Below are 12,227 nucleotides of genomic sequence, written 5' to 3' on the forward strand. Positions count from 1 at the left end.
ATAGTCTGTCTATGGTAACGTGATACTAGAAAAAGTCCAGAGTTGTTTGATTAATATCTGGAGCTAGAAGCATAAAAATTTTAGAACAAATAGAAGTGGTGTGTGTACATTAATTTAATACATATTCAGTACAATAGGTTCTCCACAAATCCTTCTGATCTAAAGAGAACCTTTAGCAGAGAAGCCCATATTTCATCCCTGTAGGCAAATATAGCCAAACAGAATGTATTTTTTCATGGATATTCATAAGCCATTGATCTTCTGCTGCGTGATTACCTAATATGAACCTGATCCAAAGCCTTCTGAAGTATCTGGAAAGTTTTCCAATAGACGGTCTGCTGCTGCTTAAAAGACGGTAAGCATCTAAGATGCTGTCCCGGTCACCCCCCATGGCAGCAACGAGAGCCATTTTCATCAGTCACCAAAGCCTACCGAGGTCAATGACACAGAGGGTCCTTCTCAGCAGGGGACACCACCAGCCCTGGCACCCCTCCTCAAAAGGCACCTTCCCAGTTGCTGCCATCCTTGAATTTGTAAAGTGGAGGGCTAGGGACAAAATGGCTCTCCAGGCTACCCAAGTGGAAGTCCCTAGACTATGTCCCCATAGTGAATTCCATGCTAAATTGCCATTACTGTACCCCATCACCACGTTCCTGTTCTCTGCTAATGCTGCCTCCTATCTCCTGGACTAAATCTGTCTTCTCTAGAGGTGCCCCATCATTGATCTCACCCAGGAGGGGAAAGTGGTCAAAAGCTAAGAACGGGTGTGAAAATTACAACTCCCCAGGAAAACCACCATGGTGGTTTCCTTGGGTTTTCCTAAGGGATTTTTTTTTCAGCTTTTGATGATTAGCACTTTATGAAAGGACATGTGAGAAAGAAATGCCTTTAAAAAAAAAAAAAAGTGAAAAGTCTTGTTTTCAATTAAATTCAATTTCAATGAGAAAAAAAAACGCCAACCATCCAGTCAGCCTGACACTTCTTCAATAAGAGAGAATTCAAGCTTGCAGAATATAATTGACCAGCATGGAATTTTGCCAGGATACCAAGATAAACATAATTACTCATATTAAGAGTGTTAATTAATTGTTTGTGAACACAAATAATTGGCTGCTTAGTTTCATAGCTCATTAGAAAGCCAACAATTCTATTAGACATTGCTGTCCAGTAGCCATACTAGGACCACTGAGCTGTAATCACCAGAAGTCTGAAACGACGCCAGTGAAAATCAGTGAGAAGTCAATCACTGAAATCAAGCTCCAAGAAAAAAAAAAAGTGATACCTAGCAAATAAGTATTAACAACTTTCTGGATGAAGAAGGGGCTTTTTCTGTTCTGGTTGGGGTTTGGTTTTTTGTTGGGTTTTTTTAGTTGGTTGATCATTTGTGCCAATTTTGCTACCAAACATCTCTTAAAAAAACCAAAGAGCTGCCAGATGGAGTTAACCAGTATTAGTTACAAATTAGTGACCTTGATACAAATTACCTATGACACACGATGCAACTAAAAGGGTAAATAGTGAACTCCAGCAGCTTCCTTGGCAGCGCTACGCACAAGCGCCGCGACAGTCAGCTTTGCAGGAGCTTCATCCGCACCTGCTGGGGGTTATTGATTAACACACAACACAGGGAGCGCCTGCTTTCTTGGCAGACGTTAACTATATTTTTACAAACCGCTGATGGGCTAAACAAGCTATTAATGACAGGTTGCTCTTCATCATTTCAAACGGACAGACTCTGCTGCTTGACCACAAGGACAAGCAGGTTATTGCTTTGAAATGTTATACAAAAGACACAAATAAGGTATCTCTAATGAATAAACCACACGTATGGCTCCGTGGTTCTTTTTTAGTGGAGCTATTAATAGAAAACAGGACCGATTCAGAGTTGCAGATATACAGTCATCTATTCCAAGGTTTCTACAGTTTGTTAAAGTTTGTTACTTGGGAAAGAAATTAGCCAAGTATAATTTATCAAATTACTGCCAAAATTTTTGAAATACAAGATGAATTCCTCTATGCTTAGAACTTTGAAGTTTCTTTTCTTAACTGCCTATAAAAAGAAATGCTCCTGAGCAGATATAGCGATCAGTGGCCAGCAGGGAGTGGAGCTGGTCAGCAGTGACCAGCCTAGCTCTTCCCAGAAGGCCAGCTCTACTCCACTGAGAAACCAGCACATGCCCCTGCTGGGAAGTTCTCCAATCTACGAAGCAAATATTTTTTTTTATAAAAGCATGTTTTTAAATTGGAAGTATTTCCAAATAACAATTTGTAAAATATTTACCAAATTTTTCAACAGCAGTTGTTATACTACTTTATCTCACTCCTGTGTGCGGCTGTGTGCTAGATACCAGGAGGGCAGAAGCTACTTAAACAAGGGTAAGCAGTAAAATAGCCTGCAATCAAGTGAATGGGATACATATGCAGAAAAACCTAAAGGGAACATACAGACCCCATAAAGATTCTATCACAAGCTGTAAAACACCCTTTTTTACAGAAGGGATTAAATAACAGATTACCAAATCAATATAAAGACTCTTTTCTTTTCTTAAGGGGTAAAAAGTTCCTTACACGTATTTGGAGATGCAGTAATACAAAGTAGTAGAACCAGAGCAATCATGTGGCTTAATTGTTCTGATAAATATCCCTATAATTTGTTGGAGTCCAAAAGGTCTTTGTGAACTTGTCTGACATAAAGTTGAGATATAAACCAGTTTCCATCACGAATACTCCCACCTGTGGGTATCTTGGGAAATAGTTAATTTCCTTGAGTACCCATTCCCAGGACATATTTTCTAAGATCACAGGGAAAAGGAAAAATGTCTGAAATCTGGAGGTTTTCGAAAGATCTTTCACAGAAATACAAAGCTGCTAATGTATTTAATGAAGCCAAATTTTATTCAAACATACAGTGAATTACCCTGTAAAGAACTTAAGGTATCATTACTCTGCAGAGAATCTTTCCCCCCAAATCCCAGAGAAACCCTGAATACCAGTGAATGCTGTTCCTGGTCCACCTCCCCCGCCCCAGGCTACTCAAAACCCATAGAGCCTCTTCCTTCAGCACCTCCTGGTTTGAGGTGACATTATAAATCAGACCTGCAGCTCCAGCTATTGCAGTACTCCCAATTTAGAAAAAGTACCAGTCATGGTCATCTGTCAAGACTACAGCATCTTTATAATGCATTAGAAAAATTCTCTGAACCCATCAGATTACAACTACCTGACACCAGCAGAGGAATGAAACATTTTAAAAATTTATTTAAGAGATTCAACTAGCATGCAAGATACCAATGAAACTAGCAAACAAGATTAATTTTCAAACTGCTCTAAGAACTATTCATAACACTCAGCTATTTATTCCATTTACAGATTCAAAATACTAGTTGCAATGGAACATTTAATATGCCACCATTATAAAGGGGAAACTGTTGACAACTATGCCAGAATATACATCCTTTTTATCCACTGTTACTCCAAGAAGATATTGGTATACAAGCTCCTACAAATCATATTTCCCAAGTGATTCCCAAAATGGGAAGCAACAACAGAAAAGCAATTTTTTCAAATGCTCATGCTATACATTGTGATAAGATTTTATTTTAATAACAGTATAGAACAGTATATATTATTAAGATATTATGTGGAAAAATTAAGCATGAATTTAAACACTTCTCATGATGTACTGAGATATACACGCTGTTAATAGTGAATATTTTGATTTAATGGGATTTAATAATCTGTTTAGATGAACTACTTAATGTTCTGATGATTGCTGATACTAACATCCTAGGCTCAATGAGCTTCAGACTGGTGACAATATTGTATTTTTTGCAGTTTTGATCAACTGATTAGTTTTTAATGCTAAGTATGTCTTGCCATCACTTGTGGTTTGAATATGTTTACTTAAACCAAAAATATTTTGCATTTCAATTATTATTTTATACTGCAGCACTGAATGGAATTTAAGTCAATACATTATTCATAAAGCAAAGACAAGAGAAAAAACAAAGCTGTGCACTTCTTTCAAAGACTTCAAATTACTAAAACATACCATATTTATGCATGCAATATTTGATTGTGTGTGTGTCTTTTTTTTTTTTTTTATCACAAGTTTGTTGTTTTCAGATCAGGATATGCCAAAAATCCAACACCAAACAATTTTTGTTTATAATTAAGGCAATCATCAATCCAAGGATTGTAGTCCATTTTATTTCATCTCTACATCAAAAAAAGTAATTTAAAAAAATTAAAATTCCCTTGAAATGGTAAGATAAATGAAAATGTAAGTGCCTTCACATAATAACAGTAAGCTGACCCTCTGGGAAATGGTTGACTTTCTCAATTCAAGGTATTCAAAGCTCATTCAAAAGTGTTCATTTGGAATGCAGATATCAAAGATGATGCAAATGTTCAAGAGAAAATTAAAACTTACCAGATGTTCTAATCCAGCTTTGATGTTTCCAGAGTCCCTGTAACAGAAGAACAAAAGTTCTAAATAGTTGCTAAACCCTTGTCTACAACGATTTATGTTTAACTCAGAAGTGTCAAAACCACGTAATTTCTCAAGTGTGTAAAATTTTTTACTTTTAGTATCTTAATCATCACAATACCTAAAAAGTATCGATTATCCTAATGCATGACTAGAGAATTATTTAAAACCTCAAATTTCACCTGCCCTGAAATTGCTATAAACTGTAGCAATGCAAGAGGACATTCACTTAAACCCCAGCATTTTAATAGTTATTCTCTATTCACATTTGAATTAATAAAACAAGACAGTGGGTAATACTATTTATCAAATGCACATTCAGTGGCTCACAGTTCTGCTTTGCCACTACTTCCAATAATAAAATTCTGTGACTACTTACAAAAGTGTTGGAATGAATGAATCGTATATTAACTAACTAGGTCATGGCAGCCATACTGAAACTTTGCATTTTATTCCCGACAGCTGAAAAAACTAGAAACGTACAGACACAAAAATAACATCGCATAAAGACGGGTACAAAGAAATTGATCAAACTATCAAAGTGAAAATACTGAAAAGCAAGGAGAATTCAGAGGAAAATCAACACATCCTGCTAGGTAAAAAAGATAATCTGAAAGAAAAACAAAGCAAAACAAATTAAAAAAAAAAAAATATCCTCAAATCCTAAGCCTCTCCCCAAGGAGGCTGGTTTCTGCTGTCACAGACTCCAGGTTCTACCTGCTTCCCAAACTGGAACCATGCCCTTAGAGGAAGGTGGGCTGTAACCATGGCTAACAAGGAGAAACTGCCCCATGGGTATTACAGGTAATCAGTTATTGAACTATATAGTCTAGTATGTGTTTATAATATTAATTTTTCAACAAATTATTCAACTATATCAAACCACAGGAGCAAAAAACCCCAACTAGGTTCCTCTACAACAGCAACTGTGCAAGGCTGAGTCTTCCATTCTCTTTAATACTTAGGCCAGGCTGTGTGAGGCATAATGTGAAGGAAAGTATGAAATTTCATTAAATACCGAATAGGGCTACATTCAATTACACATTTTACAGCCTTTCTGGTCTGTATTTTAGACTTTTTACAGAAAGATTCACTCATAATTTCATAAAGCTTTCAAAATAAGTCTCCTATGCACTTTTGTTCCATTTGAATATACCACGAATAAAGCAAAAGATGCTTTTTCCTTACATCAGTGTTTTTTATTTTGCAACAAGAACTTATTATTCAAGTCCATACAGTATTTAAATAGAAATCATCTTCCACATCTATTTTTGAGGTGCTAAACGGTCTTAAAGAATTTAATTACTTTGGAAGCAGGATCCAAGCAGCTGATGTGAGGAGCTCTCAACTCGGGGGATGAAACCTGCCCTGTTAGTGGGCTGTCTCCCGCGCTGTCCCTCGCACGACTTCATCAATATTTGTGCAACTCCTTTTGCCCTGTGCTGAAAGCAGCCTTAATTCAATTATAGGTCTCAAAACTGATAAAAAAGGTCCTGAAGTGGAAAATGCGAAGAGATTATTGGCAAATGAATAAAGATTTGTATCGAACTAACACACAGGAGTACAGCAGGGCTGTTTTTTTTTTTAATCATTCCCTGTCTTAAGTCTTCTGGGAACAGTGAGTTTCCCTTCCCCTCATGCAGCACATCGATTTCTGAATTAGACTGCAATATTAAATAATTAATATACTTGCCATGATTGATGTTTTGCATTAGTTGAATATTAGGTTATCAATCAAAATCCACTTGGTTTAATGTAATAATATTGAAAAAGTGTCACTGGCTGTTCATCCAATTTGTAGTTGAGGCAGCACAGATAGTAATACTGGTGTAACACAAGGCTCTAACGCAGGAAATGCAGTGGTTGAACATACATAAGGCAAATGTTATCAAACCAACCAGGACAAGGTTGAGGTTGTCCTAAATAAACCTTGTGGCACCTGTCACTTCCAATGAAAACCTCCTTCCAGCCGGAGGCTGCCGTGCATCAATCAGCCATGACAACTAGAGAAGCCATGGCATAACTTTATCTTTCAAGTTAAACAATAATTATACAAGTAAGACTCCCATTAATACTATATTTCAAATATTGTGTTATACAAAATCAGACCTGTTGCTACAGCTTAGGCTAACACACAACCGTAGATGTTTACAGAACACCTTAATCACTTATACCATAAAACACTACAAAAGACAGGCAAGAGAAGTTTTATGCACATCCACTATTATAATACTCCTGTAAAAGAATACCATTAGAAAGTTATATTAATTTTATATCATTATCAGGTAATAATGTTTTACTCAACTCTTAAACTACACAGTTCCCAACAAGATATGTATTTGTCTCTCAAACCATCTCTACATTTTGCACTATATTTTTTTGGTTCATTAGCCAAGTTTGGATTTATACCTGAGTTTTTCTTTTTTCCGTCAGAGAAGGTCTGGAATTGTATTTCCCCGATATAGTCAAGAAATTGTGCTATAAAATACTCATTGACGTGCTTCTATTTTTAAATCATACATTAAAAACAGTAAGCATAATACTCAGGCTAATCCAAATGTTAGCTTTTGGTAATGCCAGGGGAAAAAATTGCAGCTGAGCTAAATTTGAATCATGGTCATAAGGGACCTGTAACAACAAGCCAGGAATTCAATTAAGCAAGCGTAGCCAGCTTCTGGATTGTTTAAAACCATAGTGTAGGTAACTAATTGAGGTAGTGTTAACTTATTAGCGCCAGTTCCTTTGACAGTAAACTGAACTAAAATACAAATATTCACTAGCACTTGCTGAAAATCATGATTTTAACCTAGACATATTCATGTGCATAGAAGTAAGTTCCTATGTAAAACTAACAGTTAATCAAGGGAGCTGAAAAATATGTAATATCTTCAAAATATGTCAACTTTAGCTATTCTAAAGTAATACAAGATTTTACAAATCATTTTTTTAATACACTTATAGCAGTTCCACACAGCAATTGTAGAACTAACACTTGTTTTTGCACTACAGAGCTAAACAAATCACTGGGTCCATGTAGACACAGTACTCTTGAGAAAGGCACCCTCAAGAAGCTACAGTCCTAACATCACACTACAACACCAATTACTTATTTTTTTACTGTGAGGCTACCTAAAACCAAAGATATCTCAGAGGTATTTTTACTTATCACTAAAATAAGCAATTGAGATTGTTAGTAGGTCCCTGTTAAACTCTTTAAAATGACAAACAATTATGAGAGCCAAGCTCAGTCTGTGCTGCTACTCAGATCAGTAGCATCAAACTGGAAGTATCCTGCAATTTTTTAAAAATTCATTCCAAATGAAAACGAACCGCTTCAGTTCACACTCTTGGGTTCCTCTCAAGTTGTTATCAACTCATTCTCAACGCTTCCCTTATATTTGTAGTTAGCAATTTTCTTTGACATAGAAAGAAGTTCTAACCATTTCTTTGGTTAGAATCCATCATTCTATGGATTATCTGTATCTATGGATATTGTAGGATAATTCGTGTTGAGGGGCCTCTGGAGGTCTGCAGTCCCACCCCTCGCTCCAGGCAGGGTCAGCTCTGTGGCTGGACCAGGCCACTCAGATTTTTATCCAGGCTGGCCTTGAAAGCCCAGTCTCCCTTGGGCAACCTGTCTTGCTAATTAAACATTCTCACTGGGAGCATCTTTCCTTCTCCCTTGTCCAAATGTCTTTTTTTTTTTTTTTTCCCCCCTCCAGTCTGTGCTGGTTACATCTTTCCTTCCACCACACACCACTTCAAAGAGTCCGGCTCTTTCTCCTCAGTGACCTCCCCCCTCATCAGGCTGGGTGGCTGCTGTCAGGTGCCCTCGAAGCCACCTCTTCTCCAGGCAGAACCACCCCCAAGCCCCTCAGGTCCCCTCACAAGGCAAGTGCTCCAGCCCCTGACCATCTTGGTGGCCTGAACTCCACACTAAACAGTCCCAATATCTGATTTTTCTCCTCAGAAGCCAAATGAATAAATAAATCATCTCATCATTAGCAAGGCCTTTTGGCAGAATCCCCTCCAGTCCCACAACCTTAACTACAAGCTGCAAAGAACAAGGTCATACACAGTGGTTTGGGTCAGGCTGCATCACTCTCTCAAATAAAGACCTTTTAACTCCACACTTTGTGAATGCCAATGTGTTAGCATTGTTGATCAGGCAGCGTTATCCCAAGTGGTCACAGATAATTTTCATAGAGCTCTCTCACTCTCAAAATTTTCTTGGATCGTTCAACAAGCACATCACGTAACACTTTCAATAATCTCTCAAGTATGATTTTAAATTAATCACTTTTTTGTCCTAGTATTCTTCTTGGATGAAGATCCTTATAGTGAAAAATCTTCTTGGAACAACCTCGTGTTTTTCTGTTCTTTACCCTCACGTTAACACACTTCTACTGCTTGCTGTCATCTAGTGGCCTTCCTTACAGATCTTCCTCTCAGTAGCACACATACCTGCTGTTTTAATTTTGCGTGCTGTCAATGCCCACATCAATTCTAGATTAGCAACATCAAAATAAACGGCTGAATCTCTTCAGAAGTCTTCAGAGCTTCTTTATGAACTTCAGCAGGTGACAATATATTAAATACTCGCCAATACAAGCAACATGAAATGGGATAAACATATTATGCGAACCCCAGCTTGAGTGGTTGTCTAGTCCCTTCTCCCACCTCCCTAAGCTCTGTGTTGAAGGTAGATAAAGGGAAAGATGACAGAAATGAACAGAAGCATTCCTTGGATGTTAGGAATTATACCAAATGGTATAATACCAAGGGGTATGGTGAAGAGGATGAATGAGACTACTCCCATAAACATCAAAGCCACTGCCTCTCCTGACTTGAGCTTCTTCAGTTAGTGAGGAGTCTACGCTGGCCCAACACGGCTGAAGTGAGGAACAGTCATATTAAATGTAGCTATAGTGGAGGTGACAGCTACGGGAGAAGTAGATTGGTCAGCTATCTCTAGACCTTTCTTTTTGTATATCATCTTTATTTTAGCAGATCGGCATCTCAAATTCAATGAGGCCTTTTCCTCATCATTTTCTGCTTCTGATATTCATAGTCCTCTCAAAGCCGATCTGCCAAGAAATGCTTGTCAGTAGGCACTGTAAAAAAAAAAATTTAAAAAAATCAAACTAATCTAAAACAGATTCAGACAAGGCATTTATTATACTAGCCCTCACTACTCAATCTAGCAGCATTGTTAATACTCCAAATTTCTGACTAAATCCCATCAAACACCACCACCACCAGCCAGTAACAATCTCCTTTCTCCCTCAGAATGTGGAAATGCCCCGTCTAAAACTCTGGAAAGATCGTCTCTCCCAATAGCGAGTTTAAAGGCCAGTATCTCATTATTTCCCAGGCTAGAGTTGGGCTCTGTATATTCCTGGGAAGAAGAAAATTAGGTTTCCACGTGATTACACGCTATTTAATTCTACCCTGGATATCCCAAGATAGAGAACTGCTCCCTCACTTCTTATTTTACATATTCAATCTTTGCTGGATTTACTTTCCCCAGCTTCAAAAGTCTGTACAATTAGATCGAAGGTGTTCCAGGCATCAAATATAAGAGAAGGAAAACAAGGAATATTTTTTTCCCCACTGAAGTTTTTAATGTTTTTCTAACTTTTATCTCGCATGCACATAAGACATCATGTATACTCATACACACAGTTTAATCACAACTGGATGGGTAGCCTGAATAATGCATTTGTGACCTTATCACTGTTTAGTGATGCATTTACACAAACATTTAAACCATGTTATATTCTGGAATAGCTTCAATGACTAATCTTAAGCTCACACAACATGCCAGACATTGAGAGTAAAACAATCATGGCCAGATCATGCCTTTGTTCAATTCCAGAAAAAGAAAAGCCTAGCATAGAAAAAAAGTATTTTCTCCCTATCGGCAATAACTAGAATGAAAGCACACAATTACTACATTTCCATGGTGACTGTTCCGAAGACACTACATATTTGAAGCTCCTCCCTGAGCCAGCTTGAACTTCAGCTTCAGAGTCAGAGAATTCTGGATGCAGTTTTTAGAAATAGATACCCCCATCATATTTCACTAAATTTTATAGGTTTTGTATTGTTGTGCTTTCTGTAAAATTATAGGTTGGTGTTTCCAAATCTGACTTCAGACCATAGATACTTATTTCAGTAGGCTTTGAAAGTCACAACAAAGATTACATAAAAATCTAAGCCCTATGCCTGTCCTCTCTTCGACACCATCTTTAGGAGGACAGCGGTGATTCTCTTGGGTGAATAGGTAAATTCACACCTACTGACTTTCGATGAGAAGCCGATCCAATGCCACACCGGTGGTCTGGCAGAACTGCTGGTAAGGACTACGTAATTTGCAGAAACAGAACAAAAAAACACATTACATTTCAACACTACTACTTAACATCATCTGGGTTATAAAGAAAAACCTGAAAAGTAGGGCTATATTTTTGTAGCCATAAGTGGAAGTTACATCAAAGGGAGTATACAAAAGGCAAGAGGAGAAAACCATAAAAGCAAGCTATTTCCTCCCTCCTCTCCTATACAAAGATGAAGGAAAAAATTTTGAGCTTTCTAAATTAACCAAATAACATACCCAAACCATATTACTAATAATGAATATCAAAATCCTTGCAATCTACTACTTACGTAAGTTACACAAAGATTCTCAGCACCACATGTACCTCAAAGAGAATGCCTTGACAGTTGCAATGGCTTTAAGAGTTTTGGCTCCTTGCATCTAAACCCCCTGTTTTCTTGCATTATTGGAAGACCCAAGCAACCAAAATGACTACGAAATAAAATAGTGAAAAAAATTTAGCGGTGCAATGCCAACATCAGAGAGGGTTAGGGAACGGTTAGAGAATCCTTCACTTTGACTGCCAGAAAACGCACCCAACATATTTTTGAAAAAGTGTGGAATGTTGTTTTGCTCTTACTTAATATCAGATTCAAATGATCTGGAACTGATCCTGAAACGTAAGGACTCCAAAGCTGGTGGTGCTGTGCTCAGTGGCTCCCTCGCTCCAGTCAGCCAAAGGATTTATTTCACTCGGGGAAAAAATGGTAAGAAGTTTGGCCAATTACTAATTTAAATGTAATAAAGATTCAAGAAGATCATATGAAGGTCACTTATCAAAAGCAGGAAGAAAAGCACAAGTCACCCCCACACACAAACACATACGGAATAACTTGGAACCACTGAAGAACTCAGCGGAATATAATGCAGGCTAAATTGAATCATGCTAAAACCAGGGACTTTAAACAGGACACAAGGTGAAACAATTTCCATAATATGTTATCCTAGAGAGAAGAAAAATCAGTACCCAAGAGACCTTATCAAATATTCAAGAGGGGGAAAAGAAAAATATACAACCCTGGCTCACAGAGTAAAATTCAAGGTTTTATGCAACTGAAATAAATACTGAAAGTACATAGAGAGGGGGAGAGTAAAATACAGTGTTGATAGAATCAATATTTTCAAACAGACTCTCCAAAAACCACCCTTTTTTTCCTTAAGTATTTCACAGATAAATGAAAGGCAAAATAACTACCCCAAAAAGCTCCCAATTCTGCTTTACCAAGACTTCAGGTAGATATGGAAAACCCAGGAATTATCAAAGCAGCTTTCTTTATCCTGGTTGCCAGTTTGAGCCATTCCTCAGATAAACCTGGCAACTCAAAGAACCTCATAACAGTCAAGTCCTTGGAGTTTTTA

General features: G+C 37.5%; 1 protein-coding gene across 1 annotated transcript in view; it reads right to left on the minus strand.

Annotated features, from left to right (window-relative positions):
• The window catches only part of RSRC1 (arginine and serine rich coiled-coil 1), a 169,224-nt gene that overhangs the window by 90,571 nt on the left and 66,426 nt on the right, over window positions 1-12,227 (minus strand). The window contains exon 5 of the mRNA XM_074153424.1: window positions 4,433-4,469. Within this exon, the coding sequence (XP_074009525.1) occupies window positions 4,433-4,469 (37 nt within the window). The remainder of the gene's footprint in view (window positions 1-4,432; window positions 4,470-12,227) is intronic.

This window comes from Numenius arquata, chromosome 9 (assembly GCF_964106895.1).
Source record: "Numenius arquata chromosome 9, bNumArq3.hap1.1, whole genome shotgun sequence".
Taxonomy (NCBI): domain Eukaryota; kingdom Metazoa; phylum Chordata; class Aves; order Charadriiformes; family Scolopacidae; genus Numenius; species Numenius arquata.